Source organism: Rhinichthys klamathensis, unplaced genomic scaffold, assembly GCF_029890125.1.
Source record: "Rhinichthys klamathensis goyatoka isolate OS25496 unplaced genomic scaffold, OSU_Roscu_1.1 h1tg000168l_1, whole genome shotgun sequence".
Lineage (NCBI taxonomy): Eukaryota > Metazoa > Chordata > Actinopteri > Cypriniformes > Leuciscidae > Rhinichthys > Rhinichthys klamathensis.
The window spans coordinates 1377708-1398091 of NW_026606699.1; the positions used below are offsets into that span (position 1 = coordinate 1377708).

The 20384-nt window shown below is 39.1% G+C and overlaps 3 protein-coding genes across 3 annotated transcripts; all 3 read right to left on the reverse strand.

Annotated features, from left to right (window-relative positions):
* Positions 1-2086: 2086 nt before the first annotated feature.
* On the reverse strand, positions 2087-7536 carry kdf1a (keratinocyte differentiation factor 1a). Its single transcript, XM_056259487.1, has 4 exons — positions 7251-7536; positions 4354-5390; positions 4188-4265; positions 2087-2802 (listed from the first exon to the last, which is right to left on the reverse strand). The coding sequence occupies exons 2-4, from the start codon at positions 5369-5371 to the stop codon at positions 2750-2752; spliced, it is 1149 nt and encodes a 382-aa protein (XP_056115462.1). The 5' UTR covers positions 5372-5390; positions 7251-7536; the 3' UTR covers positions 2087-2749.
* A 1932-nt stretch (positions 7537-9468) lies between these two features.
* tpbgl (trophoblast glycoprotein-like) lies at positions 9469-11417 on the reverse strand. Its single transcript, XM_056259486.1, has 2 exons — positions 11181-11417; positions 9469-10582 (listed from the first exon to the last, which is right to left on the reverse strand). The coding sequence occupies exons 1-2, from the start codon at positions 11402-11404 to the stop codon at positions 9649-9651; spliced, it is 1158 nt and encodes a 385-aa protein (XP_056115461.1). The 5' UTR covers positions 11405-11417; the 3' UTR covers positions 9469-9648.
* Positions 11418-14617: 3200 nt separating this feature from the next.
* tmem222a (transmembrane protein 222a) lies at positions 14618-19777 on the reverse strand. The gene is made up of 6 exons (XM_056259492.1): positions 19631-19777; positions 18767-18851; positions 18654-18685; positions 17868-17964; positions 17281-17411; positions 14618-15018 (listed from the first exon to the last, which is right to left on the reverse strand). The coding sequence occupies exons 1-6, from the start codon at positions 19747-19749 to the stop codon at positions 14931-14933; spliced, it is 552 nt and encodes a 183-aa protein (XP_056115467.1). The 5' UTR covers positions 19750-19777; the 3' UTR covers positions 14618-14930.
* Between the last annotated feature and the right edge of the window lie 607 nt (positions 19778-20384).

Here is a 20384-nt window from a genome sequence, read left to right on the forward strand (position 1 = left end):
AATAACTGAAGCATGCGCAGGCTGCAATGATGGCCCTTTTCGTCTGCCTCAAAATCATGGTGATGTTTGGCGAACTTCGCATATCGCAAAGCTAGCATCAAGCCTATTTCTCGTTCGTCCATCTGTGCAAGAACCCCCTTTAAGCATGAGCGATGTTTCAGATAGTAGGCTATGTCAAGTGTAAACACATGAATCGGATATGGGTCACAATTGAAAGAACGTGTAAAAAAACGGACGGTAAAAAAAAATCGGATATAGGCTAGGCAACAAATCAGAATTGGGCATCAAGACCAGCAGTGTAACCAAGGCCATGCAGGGTCAGTGGCACAAAGGTAGATGCAGCGTTTGCACAGCACATTTGTTTTTATAGCAGATGATTGCTCAAGTGACTTACAAGAAATTCTATTCAGTCGCTTTAGTGATGTCAGGATATAAATTGAGCTGCAATATATTAGAAAAACAGGCCCAAACCTAGAGTAGGCCTACCTCTCACCACTGGCACTAACTATACTGCAAAGCACATGTATATTTCAAGTTTTTTGTTTCTGTTTTTTAAAACCATGTACAACTGTTTGCAGTGAAAAAAAATGTTCAAACATTGCATGTTTACAAATGAAAATAAAAATGGTTCATTTGCATTATTTTAATTAAATCTGTGTTAGAATTCACATTGCATTGTATAGGGATTGTGTGACTTTAGCATGCATGGACAAAAGTTATGCACATTTTATGCATTTAGAGTATGCACACAATATGCAACGTACAAAATATGCCTGGCCAAAAAAGTAGCTGTTTGGATTTATATAGGTAAATGCTTAAGAGTCTATGACTGGATCATTATTGCAGTGGTTATTATGTTTCTATCATGTTATATGTTTGGCAACAGTTCTTCTAACCCTAATTGATGGAGTGTGTAGCTTTTCATTTCTTAAACAACCATGTAGGAAGACACATCATGGGCATATTCCAGGATGACAATGTCATGATTCATCAGGCTCAAATTGTGAAAGAATGGTTGGAAAGAACTTTTGCCAAACATATAACATGCTAGAAACATAATCTCTGCAATAATGATCCAACCATTGACTCTTAAACCAATGACAACGCACACACACGATCTTGACTCACACAGTGCCTAGCGGCTCTAGGTTCAGGTTCCTCTGTCATGATAATGTGTGCAATGCTACCCTCTGGTGACGATTAAGGCCCACACAAACAAAAAAGCTGTTTTACATACATTTCTACACATACAATGTGGAATACTACCTATGCCAACTTTTTTTTTTTTTTTTTTTAAATATAGTATATGCAACAATGCATTATAGAAAGAGAACCATTTGAAATAGAAGTCCGTTACATTGCAATCACATGTCTGCATGTCGGGCATGTCTTCGGGCATGTCTTCCACCATGACATCCATTTATCTCGGAAATAAAATGGTTATTTGGATTTTAAGTCTTATCTTTCATAAACATCTGAACTTTTGCCATTCTGACCAAACAATTAGCTAAGAAAGATGTTCATGCTGTGTCATTGTGTATCACACATTTTCCCACTGTGTTCTTGTCACGCCATTAATGGGGTCTGAAATGTTTTACAATCCAAAAGCAATACAACAAAATGCTAGCACACACATTTAGCTTCCATGTTAAAAAAAGAAAATTAGTAAATTCTTCCTATTAACCCTTAAACCTGTATTTCATAAATCATGAAAGTAGCTTAGTAAATCAGAGTATCTCTTTTATAGTAGGCGGCATAGTGTCAAAAAGAGGACAGTTGAAAGGGGAATTTTCTCTGGAGTTTGCCCCTCCTCCGCAAAGTACAACTCCAACAAACACTAGGATTTTATTTCCTTTCTATTGTCAAACCAGCCAAACAAGTTCATAGCACAGTGACCTGAGGGAAACAGAGGGAGGAGGCGTACACCAATGCAATCTTCCGAGAAAAATGCTCTAACACGTTTGAGTGTAAATATGTTATACATGATACAGGACTAGATTTGTTTTCTAGAACAACACCGCTCACTTTAATAGATAAAATGGAGCATATCGTTTAAATTAATACAACAATGAGTAAATACAAAAAATGAGGGGAAATTCCCTTTTTATTTCAATATAAAAAAAGTTACCAAAAAACTACATCTATACAAGGTATTTAAAAATTCCACCATACAGATGTGGGTGTATCATCTGACCGTGAACAGTCCCAAAACAACATTAAATTGCATTAAAACGTTTAAACAAAGAACAGTTGTTCATCTAAGGCAACATTGAAGGACGGGCTAACAGAGCAAAGCAGTCCGATGAACAGCAACTGATTGAAGTCTCTTTGTTGCTATTAATCAGTGCTCAATACAGGCATATTAATAGATACATCACCACTTAGGACGACAGCAGACTTGTCTCCGAAAGTATAATTAGATCCAATACTTAAATACCCTTTGATGCCAATGTTTTGTTGAGGAAACTTGTCCATTATGTAACTATCTATCTGCATGGCTTCTGGCGAGGGTAGTAGGGAACCATCAAGTGCAACATTTCTTTTGCAACAGGCTCCTTTGTTGAACATTACACTCTGTAGGAACATGACAAAAACTGTGCCTAAATGGACAACAGCAGTCTTCGGGCATTCAGACAAACACAAACTGTCCTGAGCATAATAACTGCTTTCACTGAAATATAAGAGGAGCACAAGGACAGTAGAAGAACACTAGTTAGGCAGTAGTAATTGAGAGCGAACAGCTGGCGTGTTAGCGCAATAGCGGAGCCCCCGATGAATCTGTGGCCGAGCTCGAGTAGTAATCTGTGAAGGAAAAGAACATGTTGGTATTTACAAGCGGTTTGAAGTTGGTGTATAACATGCTAAGTGCAACTCTGCATGCAACAAATGTTTTGTATAAAGGTACAGTCGCATGTAGTGTTGCTAGGTGAAATTTAGTATGCAAAATCCAGTAGTTTCAATGGGAGTCGGCACAATGATGGACTTCCTGTGGTAAAATTTAATCAGGTTCGAGTTTGGTGCACTTTGATACGTGAATTCAGAGTCGATCAATAGCAAGCCTCTTGATTTGGCTGTGACCTCTATGTGGGGGGAGTTTCGTAATTTCACAACAAAGCAAAATGAAACATCCACAACGGACGGGCGCTCGTTCTGGCAGTTATTTACTCTAGTTTTGTATAAAGCTCCAGTACACTAGTTCTGTATAAAACTACACATCAATATCATAAATTGATTCCATTTTGTTTATTCATTTACTTAGGATGTTTACTTCGTCATCATTATTACTTCATGGTATTTTGTCACATCTGGTCCCGCTTTCTTTCACCTACAAAATTTTGCAGAGCAACATTAAATGTGACGGCACCGTAATCTCACTTGACTGCACTTTTCAAAATAATCAATACTGAATTACAATTTTTTTTTTCAATACATAGTTTTGTATAGTTTGTAAAGAGACATCGCACTTTTTTACACATCTTTTGCATAGAAAGATTCCATAGCGCAACAATTCCACAGAAAAGTGAGACCCCTAGACATGTTACAGAATGAGAGCACCACCATTATGTGTGGAATGGTAGATGTGATTCGATATGGAGAAATACTGGATAAACTCCTTGGAGGCGAGCTAAGACCCCTCAAGAACTTTTGTAAAACGAGGTGAGAAGCTTCAGTGTTCACTGTCAAAAGCTTTAGGCTCAGCAACTACAGTTTATGGAGAATGGGTGGGTGGGTGAGGACATTATTCTTGAGGGGGAGGGGTGAAGATCAAAGGCAGGAATGCCCATTTGAAAGTAGAGAATGAGAAACATTTAGAATTGGAACCATTACAATAGAGCATTGAGAAAAGAATACCCCATCCTCGGGGTGCAATTCCACCATGTTCATATCCCAACGCGTAAATTATCTTTTCACATCAAGCCAGCTAAAGGCTAATTCAACGGCAACAGTCGCCAGATTACAGAGTCACTTTTCAGACATTCCAAGACCCAAAAAACACTGATTCAACATGTTCAATTGGCCAAAAAAAAATGGAAACAGACACCGACATGGGTTACACATTGATCCGACAAAACAAGCTAAATGTGTCAGTTGCCTTCGGTCAGTATCTGTGCAATGTGAATTGGCCTCAACATGGGGGCTGTACTAGAACAGACACGATAAGGAGAACGAAGAATGTTGACACTTACTTTTCCCGCTTTGGCCTCTCATATTTCGGGCAAGCTCATCCGACGGTGTCAACTCTGACACTAGCACCTCGGGATCCCCTGCAGGGAAAGACAAATATGATCAAAAGACATTCAAACATCATCGTTCCCTACTGACAGCCTTACAAACAGAACTACCATCACTCACCGTCACTAAAGGTAAAGGTCATGGTCTCATTCCCACTGTCGGGCAGCGTTCCATCCCTCCTCCCGTTAGTATGCTGTATTGCATCATGCGATTTATAGTCTTTGCTTTTGTAACCTTTTGAGGACTTGTTGCGGGTGCTGATGCGTATGACACCGTGCACAAGCCGACACTCTGCTTCCTGCTCCTCCAAGTTGTAGTCCTGAGCAATGCTGTTGATCAGATCGCTGATCTCATTGGTTTTACGAGAGAAGGACACATCAGACGTGCATTTTGCCAGCTGCTCAATCTGGTGCATTTTATAAAGTTCTAGAAGCTTTTTAGTGATAAGCGAGTCGATATCAGTGCCGCCATCATCCAGGTCATCTAGATCCAAATCCTCTCGAGAGTAGATACTGGTATTACTGATAGGCCGCTGGTTGTCACCCTTCCCCGCTGTCCTGGTCCGTCGTGGATGTGCTTCTGAGTTGGCAGGGTAGTCCACCTTCTTGCCAGCAAGGTAGACGTCGCCATACCTGAAGCTGCCAGAGCTTGGTAGCTTTGGCTTGCTGGATTCAAAAGTTACACCACACGTGGGGTTGGTCAGTGCCAATCCATTGGGCTTTCCGGGTTCTGGCTCAGGTTTTAAAGTGTTGTCAGTGGAGCTCTCATTGGGTGGCAAGCAAGGTTTGCGTGACCCATAAAGCCCACAGGTGAGAATGCAGCACAGCAGAGCTTTGCAACCACTCCAGCCGAGGGAGGCACACGAGCCACAGGCTTGAGTGCCCTGAGGAGAGTCTGCAGATCCTGGTATAAAGCCCAGGGTTTCCGAGCCTCGTCCATTGGCGTAGTGTGGATGGGTTTTACGGGTGAACTGCGAGTCTATGCTACGAGGTTGCTCGCTGTAGTTCTCCTTGCAGGTCTCTTGACTCGTGCTGCTGTCCCTGGAGTATGTGCGGTTTTGCCTGTAGCCATCAGCCCTGGAACGGCTTGAGCTATGAGGACGTGTCTTGTGATGTGTTCCTGTGCTGTGGCCAGGCATAACTCACCACATTCAGGACCTGCAGGAATGTGGACATTAATGCATCAAGATTGATCAGAGCTGAGAGAGTTCACAAAACATTGATTCTTAGGCATGTTTCAAACATCTCACTTAAAAAGAGCCAATATTATCAGGTTGCAGAATTCACACTGCACACAGAAAAAGCGCAGCTCAATCATACTCATACATGTAAAGATGAGCTGAGCCCATTTTTGCTGAACATTGCATGCATGATTTAAATACAGCATTATCAACATCTTTTGCGATTTAAAAAAAACGCATGTCGCAGTAAAAAGCATGCACTTATTAATCAGAAAATCTAATTGAATCCAGGCAATTTAAGCAGTTTACAACATCACTTTAGATTTACGACATTTTCAGATTTGGCCATTTAATTACGACTTCTATATTAATGTGGTCTTTCTCCTCACTTTAAGTAAATTTCATGACCGTTAAATTTGTAGTTCTCAATCAGGTTTTTAATAGCCTAAACATTCTTGTCATTTATGGCTGAACAAATAAATACTTGTGTATGCTGTTGCAGTTACTCTTTAGATGAAAGATATGTGAAACAGGCCTTGTTATACAGTATTTAAAAGATATGTTCAAAGCAGAAACAACAACAACAACAACAACAAAATCACTGTAAACAATGCCTGCAAAGGAAAATGACGAATGTTATTTAGTGAATATACATATACATAAAAGTGTTAAACAGGCCTTGAATTCTTCATTCTAGGTTCATTGCACAATTTTACTTCCTCAACCCTGGAGATATAACAGAAATTCAACAACCGTGCAATGGTGAAATCAAATAATGAAAGAAAATACTTTCTAAATTATAAACCAATCACTAAATTATATTGAAAAATATACGATTGGCCATATGCGTCAAACTACCATGCAGTGGACATGTTCATACTGTGTCTGTGTCTACAACTAAGCGTTAAAAGGCATTCCAAACATGTGAACAGCAAACTGATCTGTATCTAGATACCGTAGAATGGTTGTTTATCTATACAAGCCTGGAAAATGTGAACATGGTTCGGAGAAGTTATATCAGCACAACCATATCAAGATATTATTATTACACATGAAAAAAAGCTAATCTTGAGCTACATCTTATGTAGCGCTTGCTTAGCATGTTTACATTTATGAAAGAGGGTTTTCTTTGGTGGGCAGGAATTACTCGATCATCAAGTTATTCATTTTAACATGTGTTTTTAAATACACTCCCTGGTGACTTCACCTTTCATGGTCTGTGTTTGGCTTGAGGTTTGCGTTCTTTGTCAAGAGTGATGTGTGTTTGATGAATATGGTCACCGATTCTCAGAAAGCAACATGCCAGTCAAAAAATTCCAGAAATAGATGATAAGTATTGTCATTTGTCATTAACCTTTGACAGATGATCTATAAAGTGGATGGGAATGGAATGTATAGAAATTTCTGCTTATTTGCTTCTGGTCATTGTCAGTGGTGAACATAGAGTTAAGTCGGATGTAGAGCAGGCCTGTAAGTGTGCTCTGGCTAGTCACAAACACTATATTTGAGTATTTTAACAGATGGAATATATGTACTACTGCCTTTATTGGCAAAATGCAATTTGTCTGTCAAGTACAATATTAAATGCTTCATTGTTTAGTCTTCAGCGTCTCTAACTGTTCTCGTATGTAGCTATGCCATGGCAGTAAAAGAACAATATTTATCAACTTCACAGAAATATGTATGGCTAATCTATCATCATTTGATATATCCTTTACACCCACTGCAAGCGCCACACTAGAACGCGTCCACTAGGTTCCATTGATCGCGAGCGTTCTAGTGAGTCGCTCGGCGTCGTTCGCAGAGCAGATGGTTTGTCAAAGTGTCAGACACTTACCGCATAGGCTCGGATGAAATCCTCAATTGTTTTGAACGCAACTTCTAGTCGTTCAAGATCGCGGAAGTAGCCGAGTGTGAAATATGTTCCCTTTGACTCCTTAAAACTTCCACTTCAGCGACCTTTGTTTTGATTCATTGACTGAAAATGGGTCAAACGTTTCGATTTCGATGTCGCGCAACACGCGCTTTCAGATTCTGGTCATACTAAGCTTTGATCGGTAAGATTCGTTCCTTCGCCCCGCCGTGCCGTATTTTACCTGCGGCTACAGGTAAATCCAACGCCCACTTACAGGTAAGCAATGACGTCAGGCCTTTAAACGGATGTTGCGTAAACCTCCTAAATACCCTTTGTTCCATGACTTTTGCTTTCCTTTTAATCAAGTAAAAACCTGACTATAATATTGTCAGCGTTTATACGGTAGGCTATAGTGTGGAAAAAGTATGTTCTTGGTTAATTTGTGTATGTTCTTATAAGAGAAAATGAATTCAAACATTCACTTCATAATATTACAAGTGTCATTCATTCTTGACTATAGCTACAAATAAACAAATCTGAGGTAATTGTCATGCACCAAACTCAAAAATACATTTGTAACAGGTCAATTTCTAAGAAGTTCTCTTGATCTAATATCCATTATTTGCATTTGCATAAGGGACACGCAGTGCTTATCTAGATGTTAAATGTGAGTAACAGTCTATTAAAATAAAAATATATATGCAATTTCAATAATATTAGAAAAGAAATAGAAAATGTGTTCCTGAGGGTTGAAACAGGTCCTGAACTAAATAATTCCCACAGTCATTGAAATACTGAAATTCCCAAATCTAAAAATGTCTTGAAACAAATAGAAATCTTAAAAAGTAATAGAAAGTTTGGCTTTCTGGTTATGCTCAGTCTGAAGTATTTCCCCTTGAGAAGATGATTTAACAAAAATCCTTATCAAATACTCATGAATAACTGAAATTGTCATGGTAATTAATTGGTCAAAAGCAGAGGGAACTCCAAATTGAATGTACAGTACATGTATAAGTATAAATATTCTCTGTGGAATGATGCATATAAATAAATGCTCTAAAAAATGATATAAATGCAGACACACTACAGGTTCATTGACACTGCTTCACATAGCAACAGAAACATTTTAGTTTCCTTTGAGTGGACAACGTTTTAATGTTATGGTACATAACTGTATGCACACACACAAGAGGTGTTTCCCCCCCCAAACATGCTGTAAAATATTGCTTTGCCAAAAGTGTAGACACAGATTAATATGGGCTGTCTGGTCTTGATCAATTGCAGTCATTAGTTCCAGGCTCTAGCAAGCACACATGCACACGGAGAGATTCACATGCTCGCAGAGAACATTAGACTCCAAATCCTTCATTGTGCCCCATTTCCCCCAATACACCCCTTCATTTCCCTCCTTTCCTCAACCGTAGCGAAATATTGAGGACACAATCTGTAGCAGCGAATGCTGTGGGCCGCGCCAACTAATGTGATGGAGTGCAGCGTTTCAATCTGCTGAACAGGTTATGAAATATAATGGAGAGTATAATTCAGTCAGATAGGGTTAGATGCACATGAGAAGTCATTCAGTGCGTCTTCAGATCTCCTTTTATAAACCCCAGAAAGTTTGGCAAGACAACAATAGACTGATAATTCAGATGATGTTTTGAGCTCATCAATGATTTTTTTTTAGATATCTTAGTAAATATTTAAAAAGTATAATTCCAGCATGTTTCTGGATCAACATCTTTGTTGATCCTGGAACAAGATTCCAATCAACCGATCAGATTTGAAGGACAAGTTTACAGTTTATGTCAAGTTTAGGCTTACAACCAGGGTTAGGTGCTTCTACATCAGTGTTATTCACCTCTTATTTCCCTCAGATTTTTTTATGGATATGTTATGGGTTAGTTTAGAGTTAGGGATAGAGTTAGGACTATATTTTCAGACAGGGATGTTGTTCCAGGATTAACAAAGTATTTTGATCCAGGAACATGTCTTACTTGGCAAAATCACGGTGCCAAGATGTAAATGTAGGGTGTTGTGGCTTTTAGTCCATGTTGGTTAATGCTACTGTAATCCTACACATTAACACAGTAGATAAAGTATATGCTTTAACAATTTCTCCTTGTGGAATACAGACCAAAAATTGCGTTGACTGGTGGATGTTGTCCAATCTAATGTATATTGTATTAGCCTACGTCATGCATATATTGTAATTACATAAGCCATCAGCCAGCCATCTCTCTAGTTAATGGTATCTGCTGACCACTAGTCTCAATGACATGATTTCCTTGATTTGGTCTATTTAGAAAAAAGTCCACTTTGCTACAGACTGAAATATATTTCTATTAAAAATGGGTTCATTGTGCAGTTCTTTGCAGTTCAGTTATAGTGTCACATCCGATGGAATCTGTGTGATACGGGAGTCAGAAGGGATGTGCCCCAAATGTGGGTCCATTCGAGGCTGACCCTGCCGAATGTTTGGAACACGCCCCAGTCGTGGGTCGGAGTCAATTTCGTAACGATAATGATACCCCTCCAGAACATTTTGGCATGCTTCATGTATGTCTGTGATCCATTTCTTGATACCCTTTCTGTTGAGGTAGACAACGAATAGAAAGACCATGCCAACGAATCCCAGCACTAATCCAAGGAACACGTAGGAAGTATGTAGGGACAACTCTGTAATCTCTTCGTGCGGTTTACCGTAACACCCCAATGCCTGTGCAGTGAGACCCCGCAAAGACACTTCACGCAGCGCTGCGGGGTATTCGCAATACAGCCGGTCTGCATCGCCCACCCTGACCTTTGAACTGTTTAGCCAGTTCGCAAACTCTTGTGCTTCACACGTGCACACGTAAGGATTCTGACCCAACATCAGACGGACCCGACCGAGTCGCTCCAACTCGTAAAGACCCTCGTCGGTGATAGTTCTAAATGCATTTCTGCTCAAGTCCAGCTCCAAAAGTTGTTCAATACCAGAGAAAGTGCTGTTGTAGACGGCCACCAGAGAGTTGTTGTTCAGATGGAGATGCTGCAGGTTTGGCAGAGGAGAGAACATCCCCGGGGGTAAGAGGACAAGGTGGTTGTCCGACAGGTCAAGGCGCAGCAGATTTGTGAGCTCGCCCCAGCGCAGGGCAGTGATGAGGTCAGTCAGAGATGTGTAGTTGTAGAGAGACGAGCGAAGGCTGAGCTCCTGCAGGGGGCTTCCAGGCACGGAGAACGCCTCTGGATGGATGAGCACCAGCTGGTTGTTGTTCAGGATTAGAGAACGCAGCTTGTGCAGTGAGGAGAACACATGCGATCCAACCTCCATAATGCTGACAAAAGAATGGAAAAAGTTTTTTAAATGGATTTTACATTTTTTTAAATGATTTTTAGAGGATTCTAAATGGTGGAATACAAAAATGAAAGAGCATGACTAAATCTATATTACTTTGAGAATCGATAGATTGACAGACAGACATGTCAATTGACAGACAGATAGATCGATAGATTATATAGATCAATCGACAGATAGACAGACAGACAGTTAGATAGATTGATACACAGACAGACAAACAGATAGATAGATACACAGACAGACAGACAGATAGATAGATAGATAGATAGATAGATAGATAGATAGATAGATAGATAGATAGATAGATAGATAGATAGATAGATAGATAGATAGATAGATACACAGACAGATAGATAGATACACAGACAGACAGACAGACAGACAGACAGACAGATAGATAGATAGATAGATAGATAGATAGATAGATAGATAGATAGATAGATAGATAGATAGATAGATAGATAGATAGATAGATAGATAGATAGACAGACAGACAGACAGACAGACAGACAGACAGACAGACAGACAGACAGACAGACAGAAGATAGATATTTACTGACCATATCTTTTCTTACCCATTATTCATCAGGTTCAGGTGTGTGACGTTCTGCAGTCCGTTGAACGCGCTGTGCTCGAGTCTGTGAATCGTGTTTCCAGTGATGATCAGGCTGATCGTGTCGCTCGGGATCGCCGCGGGGACTCGGAACAGCGCGGCAGACGCGCAGCGCACCGTATGTTCAATATCAGAACACTCGCAGCGCGACGGACACAACGCGACGCATGAGGAGACGCACAGCATCGCGCAGACAAGCGTCAGCGACAAAGCCGGCAGCATCATCCAAACTCTCACACTCGCAGACCGGAGCATCTGATCACCGTCTGCACGGGCTGCGCTCTTCAGTGGAAGTGCACATGCTGTAGTACAACAACACACAGGACTGACTGTCCCCCTCACTCTAGGAGATCATTACTAACTCATTACTTTACCCAGAAACACCTCCTGATCATGGCTATAAGCGGGTGGGTGGAGCTGCATATACTCTACACATCCATCCAGTCAGAGTACTGAGGATAGTATATACAGGTCCTTCTAAAAAAATTAGCATATTGTGATAAAGTTCATTATTTTCCATAATGTAATGGTAAAAATTAAACTTTCATATATTTTAGATTCATTGCACACCAACTGAAATATTTCAGGTCTTTTATTGTTTTAATACTGATGATTTTGGCATACAGCTCATGAAAACCCAAAATTCCTGTCTCAATAAATTAGCATATTTCATCCGACCAATAAAATAAATGTTTTTAATACAAAAAAAAAAAAGTCAACCTTCAAATAATTATGTTCAGTTATGCACTCAATAGTCAATACTTGGTCGGGAATCCTTTTGCAGAAATGACTGCTTCAATGCGGCGTGGCATGGAGGCAATCAGCCTGTGGCACTGCTGAGGTGTTAGGGCCCTTACATAGTCAACGCATCGGTACGCATACGCGTGCGCAAGGCTACACATCGCTACGCTTCGGCCGCCATTATGCGTCGATGCGTAGCCAAATGTGTCGTCCTAGTTTTTGATACGCGACGCGCCGATGCACGCAATACTATGCGTTGTCGGTGGGGGCGACATTGCAAGTAATGTACATAAAAAGGTATATTATTATGTTTACAGAAGAAGAAGATTTGAATACAATGGCGGGCGAAGAGGAAAAGTTATGCGAGCTTGTTCGTATACATCCTTTGTTGCCGCCGATGTAAAATCAGCAATATGCACTCCTCTTCAGTTGCCATTTTGATCTGAATATTACGTGACCCGACTCTAGACTCTACTACCCCCTGCTGCGCAATCGGTGTATTGCATTTCACGCATCGCCGGTGACGCTTGTGTACTATGAAAAGGAGCGCGTAGCTCGCGTCGCTCGCGTTGCTTGCTCGCGTTGCTCGCGTTGACTATGTAACGGCCCTTATGGAGGCCCAGGATGCTTCGATAGCGGCCTTAAGCTCATCCAGAGTGTTGGGTCTTGCGTCTCTCAACTTTCTCTTTACAATATCCCACAGATTCTCTATGGGGTTCAGGTCAGGAGAGTTGGCAGGCCAATTGAGCACAGTAATACCATGGTCAGTAAACCATTTACCAGTGGTTTTGGCACTGTGAGCAGGTGCCAGGTCGTGCTGAAAAACTAAATCTTCATCTCCATAAAGCTTTTCAGCAGATGGAAGCATGAAGTGCTCCAAAATCTCCTGATAGCTAGCTGCATTGACCCTGCCCTTGATAAAACACAGTGCACCAACACCAGCAGCTGACATGGCACCCCAGACCATCACTGACTGTGGGTACTTGACACTGGACTTCAGGCATTTTGGCATTTCCTTCTCCCCAGTCTTCCTCCAGACTCTGGCACCTTGATTTCCGAATGACATGCAAAATTTGAGCAACAGTCCAGTGCTGCTTCTCTGTAGCCCAGGTCAGGCGCTTCTGCCGCTGTTTCTGGTTCAAAAGTGGCTTGACCTGGGGAATGCGGCACCTGTAGCCCATTTCCTGCACACGCCTATGCACGGTGGCTCTGGATGTTTCTACTCCAGACTCAGTCCACTGCTTCCGCAGGTCCCCCAAGGTCTGGAATCGGTCCTTCTCCACAATCTTCCTCAGGGTCCGGTCACCTCTTCTTGTTGTGCAGCGTTTTTTGCCACACTTTTTCCTTCCCACAGACTTCCCACTGAGGTGCCTTGATACAGCACTCTGGGAACAGCCTATTTGTTCAGAAATTTCTTTCTGTCTTACCCTCTTGCTTGAGGGTGTCAATGATGGCCTTCTGGACAGCAGTCAGGTCGGCAGTCTTACCCATGATTGCGGTTTTGAGTAATGAAACAGGCTGGGAGTTTTTAAAAGCCTCAGGAATCTTTTGCAGGTGTTTAGAGTTAATTAGTTGATTCAGATGATTAGGTTAATAGCTTGTTTAGAGACCCTTTTCATGATATGCTAATTTTTTGAGACAGGAATTTTGGGTTTTCATGAGCTGTATGCCAAAATCATCAGTATTAAAACAATAAAAGACCTGAAATATTTCAGTTGGTGTGCAATGAATCTAAAATATATGAAAGTTTAATTTTTATCATTACATTATGGAAAATAATGAACTTTATCACAATATGCTAATTTTTTTAGAAGGACCTGTACTGTGACCATAAAGAACATTTGTAGAGCAGTTTTCTGTCTGATTATGTAAATGAATTGCACTGATTTCTTTCTGTCCTTTGTCATACATTAAATTCCCAAAATAAATAGCAGATGCACACCCTCTACAATCAAAACATTTGAAAGAAAAAAAGTTTGTTGGCTTTGAAATGCTGAAATAATAGATGTAGTGCTGAAGATGAAGACAGTCAGTGTTTGTTTGTGGTTAGTGGATCATGTTAATAGTTCATGTGATTCTCTACACCTGTGATTCCCCTATTTGAGGAGAAATTACCTCACACATTCAGTAAAAACACTTTAAACATCATGAAGAAAAATGACCCTATATTGTAGAGAAAAAATCCAGCACTAGATGTATTGTTTGGACATTTTTAGCAAACATGTACTTGCTATCTTTCTTTCCAACAATTGACCCTTGCCTTTATATTTTGATAATTGTATCTTAAGTTTCAAAATACCTTTTGAGGTCATTGTATAAAAATGAGGACAAACATTATGGATTTACATTTGTATTTGGTCATATAATATAAATGAAAACATAAAAAAACAAAAGGAATGAACCAAATATACAAACTCCCATTAAATAATAATAATAATAATAATGTAAACATCCTGGATCAATTAAAATAACTGATGAAAAAATTGACATATTTTTGATGCACCACAAAATTCAAATAGTTCTAAGAATGAGGCAAAATAAAATTACGAGAAGTCATATGCTTAGATCTTAATTCTAATAACCTTCCTCTTTATAGTTTGTGGATTCACTTTTCCCAACAGTCTTGACAGGAAATTGTCATCTTGTTTCATTCAGACCCATCCATGTATGCAATTATATTACAAATATATCAAATGCAAAAGCTTATGTAAGCAGTAATGGAAAAGGTCCCTGTAATTCACTTACAATGTCACTAATAGTCTGCGTGTCACTAGATGCAAAAAGGTCTCTGTATTCCCAACCAGTCAGACTGAATCTCCAAGCAGAAGCAATCTAATGTCGTACAGACGCATGATTAAAGTTCAGGTTCAGATTTGCTTCTTGTAGCCGTGGCTCATAATGATCCTGATATGCCCTGTACGACCGTTAAACATCTCTCTCTGTGTTTGATGCTCCTGTCATCCAACCTCCGTCATCGCAGGTTGACAGCAAGGGCGATGGTGACTATGACCCCACAAATCATCATGAACGGCAGCCAGGTCTTCAGGAACCCCACAAAGCTACAGGACAACAAGGAACAGAGCGCTTCAAATTAGCCATTTTAGCATCATGTCACCCGTGGCTTGATTTTAAAGACACTTAATATTCAGCAATATTGTCAATTTGACTGCACTGAAACTATCGGATGAGAAGAAAATGTGAATAATGACACTATTGTGTTCTGTTGAGCTGCTTTAAACAGTAGCTGAATTGACGAACCTTTCAACATCAACAGTTATTGAACTGAATTGAATCAACATTGAAATGAATTAAGCTAAAAAATATCACTACTTCTTTGAAGTTTGCATCATTGAAGGTTATTTTCCTGTTTATTACCGTGAAGCTGCTTAAAAATCTGTATTGTACAAAGCGCTATGTAAAGGTGACTTGACTCATGTAGATAAAAACATCATCCTTTTAGAGAAACAGGGTTTAGTTTAACCAAAAATGTAAATTATGTCATCATTTACTCTCCTTCATGTCATTCCAAATGCATATCTAAGGCAGAATGTCAAAGCGTGACACGAGGGTGAGAAAACAATGGCAGAATTGTCATTTTTTGAGAATAGTCTCACGCAGAAGCTTACAATCCACCTCTCGCTCTCTCCCAGAAACCCTTATTTTGTGTGTCCTGGTGTCCTCTACATCACAACACTGAGAGTCCCAGGTGGAAGACTGGTGACATATAAGGGGGAACACGGTGGCCGACTGCGATGAATCATTCAGTCAAAAGTAAGGACACACTGACTTCTAAATTCTAAGGCAGTATTGCATGGGTCCTTCACAGAGAAGGCAATCAGAATTTATTGAGCTCAGTGAAACAATCAAACCCAACACTGCAGATGCAATGTGGGAATTCATTGCATTTACATGTGTAATATGTTTGAGTATATTTAACCTAAAAGCATGCTAACATCAAACTATCACAATCAATTGTGTTCCCCATGCAGTTTTGTTTTAGAAGTGCACTTTACTTATTATGTATAGCACCATGGCCTAAAATTAACACTCACCAAGAGCCAAATGCGAGTAAAAACTGACGTTGGTGAGTATATGAAACAGTGTCAATTGCCAGTTGGCCGGTAACATTTTTATGAATTCTAACAATGCAATATTGTGAGAACATGACGTGAAATGATACTCGGGACAGTCGATTGGCCAGTGCTGCATCGCCACAATATTTAAGCCTTGCCAGCAGCTCATTTAAATATTCAAGCACAAGAAGACGCTAAAAGCAACTCAATTCGTAACTCGTGTGCTGTGGAAAGTTTAAACATCCGTGGTGCGCGCTCAGAAAGCTGTGTCTCAGACAGCGTGCGATACTGAATTGAGCTCTCTTTCACGTCTTCTTGCGCTTGAACAGACATGTTCAAACAAAATGATGTCAAAATGCCTGTCTTCTTGGCAAGCATCCTCATATAAATAGTCAGTTATGTCTTAAGTGAACATAAACAGTTGAGCAAGAAAATGCATGCGTTTCAGTATATTGGATCAGTGCATTCGCTCTTAAAGCGACAGCGCCTAATATTCCTGCTGCAGTCGGGGGTTTTTAATGTTAATCAAACAACGAAAGACAAAGAGAAATCACTCATTGCTCCAGACTGAATAACTTGTGTAACTTTAATAAGGATTAATGTATGTTTCATTGCTAGTAAAACATTTTTTCTATCATTCGATAATATTGTTTATTGAATTTCTTAAGTCACCGGCCATTAACAGGAATGGCAAAAACAGAAAAAACTGTTTAGTCCCACAGAAGGATATAAACAGCGACTAAGTGTTTAGAACAGCCATTGTAATCTCGCCAGCCTCTCTTCATCAGTACAACGCTGTTTTAAACAGCACAGCTAAACTTTTCAGAAGCGTTAGTCACTCACTTTTGTCAGGAAGAAATAATAATCAGACAATGTATATTTTTTACCATTATATAAATGAAAGTTGTGATAAACCGGGAGTAGTGACAGATCTTTTCTTCTGTATTGTGACTTGGTTCAATGCATTGGTCATTGATTGGATGATGAAATGTGGGCGTGGCACTCAAAAGTGCAGGCAGATCTGAATACAAGCTTGCAGTGGATTGTACAAAAGAGGAGGAGTTTAAGCGGACTAAATGATTGGAGAAGACCAGCATACGTCAATAGAGAGAAGTCTGTCCTTTCACTGAAAGATCTAGTTTTGATATTCTGATTAAACATTTCCAGGGTCAAACAAACGGATGAATCGTCCACAATAACATGCATTTAGAAAATAGATTTACATTTCCCGCTGGCCCGGCATCTCACCTGACATGTTTGCTGTGGATGAAGGACAGTAAGCAGAGTTTGACCATGTTCCACGAGGAGCAGTTGTCGTAGCGCATGAGGTTCAGAGCCATGGCCACATGAGAGTGGCAGTTATCACAACACAGATTGTGCTGCAATGCGGTGAGGACGTCACAAACAAGAAAAACAGAAAAGAACGTCAGTGAAAAACAGAGATATTAGGAAGTCGCTGTGTTTGTGTAATATAATTGGGTTGCGAAATTCATTTTTAACAAAACTTCTGTTAAGACTATCAAAATAGAACATACAAATAAATATATCGATTTATTAGACAAATACAATTTTATAATAATAATGATTATAATTATATTGTAAAAAAATATAAAAATAGACAAATGTCACATTTAAGCCTTATTAATAAATATATTACAATGACAATAAAATATATGGTAAATTGTTGAATGTATATAGATGTCACAATATATTATGCATTGTGTAAATAGGTGAATCTCATGAAAATAACTCCAGTTCACATTTCACCATAAAATCAGATGTCAAATGACGTCATTCACGACAATAACAAGTATATATTACAGTAGAGATCTGACCATTCTAGTTTTGTATTCCTCAGACGCCTCGTGCACGGCCATATCCCAGGCGTTTGCTCCACCGCCATACACTTTATTCTTATCCAGCCTCCAGTACCTGAAACAACAAGCATTAAATCCACATTTTAAATTTAAATGTATCCAAATGAATATTTTGTATCAATTATAGTTTATAGTCATGGCTTAACATTAACTTTTTTTGCACACCTGCGTGCCACTATAGCTAGTGGTTTTACTAGCCACTCAGTATTTTCACTGGCCACAATTGATACCATGTGGAAAAACTGCCATATATATATTTTTTATATTATCTCATAATTTGGCAGCAGGTATATTAGGCTGCTGGCACTTTAAGACCTGATGCACTGATCCATTATACTGTTACACATGCGTTTTCTTTCCAAACTGTTCACTTAAAAAATCGAAAAAACGAAAAATTGATATTTTTGACAACACTACAGTACATTGCATTTAGTTTATTATTTCAGATGTCTTTTTAATAGACCACTATTGAAACCTGTATTATGTATGAAATCCACCCTGCCAGAGTGACTGCGTTACACGCTACCGCTGAAATACACCAGCATTTGGCTAATGTCAAGCCCCGTAGTTAAGATTTCTTAATGAAATGTTTTACGGGGTAAAATAAAATGTATTATTAGTTTGAACGATTATGCTTAGTGAGAAAATATGTTTGATGTAGGACCAAATCTTTCCAATGTTTAAGTCTCATGTGTGCAGATGATAATTCTGATGATATCACATTCACTAGGGTTTTAAACTCACTTTGTTGGTTTTCCAAACGCCATGTTGTCCTCCTGTATAAAATATAAATGAAAGTAGTTAGTGCATCAGTGCAGTCAAGCTAAAGTCAGCGGAATCATCAGAAATAAACTCACTGATACGAAGTAAGGACCAGCGAAATCCCTGATCACACCGGTGGATGTGCATATGCCCATGTGCCCTATGAATGGCAGGAACCAGCTGCAGAGACCAAACAAAAAACACATCAACACAGAAATCCTCATCAGACCTGTGTATATTTGCAGCTTTTTGGTACGTTTCTCTAATAAAATACAGATATGTATGGATGGAAGCCTATTTTCCGCGACATAAGAAAAAAGAAAATCATGCTATGGTAAATCATAATTGGCATAACATTTCATAATTTTGATTCAAAAAGTCCAAATTATGGCATAAAAAGTCCATTATGAAATACTAATTCATAATTATGACATTAGAAGTCCAAATTATGACACACTAAATCGAAATTATGACATACTAATAATTTTGACTTTTTAATGCCATAATTATGAGACTAAATCATAATGAGATAATAAAAGTACAGATTATGACATACTGAGTCACAATTGAGTTTAAAAAGTCGAAATTGTGCTTTCTATAACCTTTTATGTCATATTTTTGACAGTTTTGTGTCATAATTACGGCTTTTTACTTCAGAATTTCGACTTCCATGGCATAATTTCCACTTTTTAAGTCATACTTTTGATTTAGTATATGTCATAATAATTTCGACGTTTTAAACGAAACATGACTGTGATTGACTTTTACAAAAGCATGATTTTGTTTCGTATGTGTTGGGAACGGGGTTCCATAGATGTGTGTGAGGATTAAAGGAGCTCAGTCGAGACAATATGACAGAAAGCGCTGACAGTAATATTGACAGACACAGTCACGTTTACTGTGAGAATGTGTTGGTGTTCCGCACGTGATCCGTCAGAACATCTCCGGTCGCTACTCACGTCAGAACCGGAATCGGTGTCCAGACGATGCAGTGCGGATAACGGCTCATTTCTTTGTCGATTTTCTCGAAACCTCCGTGGAAGTGTTTCATCGTGTCGATCTCGGTAACATCCGCCATCACAGTCTACGCGGTGACGTCATTGTGACGTCGGCGCCGTAGTGGTTCTCATTAGGTTATAATATTATTATCAACATACTATATTATAATATAATATAATAGTTTTTTTCAGTAACACTTTACTTAAAGCGTTCATATGTGTTGCATTATAAAAATATTTTAATACATTAATTATGCCTTGTAAATGAATGCACCTTATAATGCATTGTATGGTCTCATCATGAATAATTGTAACCACAATTATAATACATTATAATACTTATGTTACGCCTTTAGAAAGTATAATGCGTTAAAACACATGACAAACATACAATCTCAGACGCCACAAGGAATCTGCAAATATTGTATAATAATATGCATTTCAACTTTGGTTACAATTATTTATGAAAAAAGATGTAATGCATTATAACATACATTATGAATACCTTCATAATGCATTATACATTATACATAAAGGCTTTAAATAAAGTGTTACTGGTTTTTCTTTTTGTTAGAAAAAATTAAGAAAAAGCAGTACAACAAATACTACCATGATTACATATTTTGTTTATTGTTTTGCTTCACAGAGTAAGAATAGGATAAAAAGTATTACGGTTTCATACACCTTGTCTCATTTTGTAAATGTTGGAGTACCT

Coding starts and splice junctions, on each gene's coding strand:
- tpbgl (XM_056259486.1), bottom strand. CDS start 11,404: ATGCTGTGCGTCTCCTCATGCGTCGCGTTGTGTCCGTCGCGCTGCGAG. Junction 10,583..11,180: donor CTGAACCTGATGAATAATGG/GTAAGAAAAGAT, acceptor TTCTTTTGTCAG/CATTATGGAGGTTGGATCGC.
- kdf1a (XM_056259487.1), bottom strand. CDS start 5,371: ATGCCTGGCCACAGCACAGGAACACATCACAAGACACGTCCTCATAGC. Junction 4,266..4,353: donor GACCTTTACCTTTAGTGACG/GTGAGTGATGGT, acceptor CTTTCCCTGCAG/GGGATCCCGAGGTGCTAGTG. Junction 2,803..4,187: donor GAGAGGCCAAAGCGGGAAAA/GTAAGTGTCAAC, acceptor TTTCCTTCACAG/ATTACTACTCGAGCTCGGCC.
- tmem222a (XM_056259492.1), bottom strand. CDS start 19,749: ATGGCGGATGTTACCGAGATCGACACGATGAAACACTTCCACGGAGGT. Junction 17,412..17,867: donor AGGAATACAAAACTAGAATG/GTCAGATCTCTA, acceptor ACCGCATTGCAG/CACAATCTGTGTTGTGATAA. Junction 15,019..17,280: donor ATCCACAGCAAACATGTCAG/GTGAGATGCCGG, acceptor GTTGTCCTGTAG/CTTTGTGGGGTTCCTGAAGA.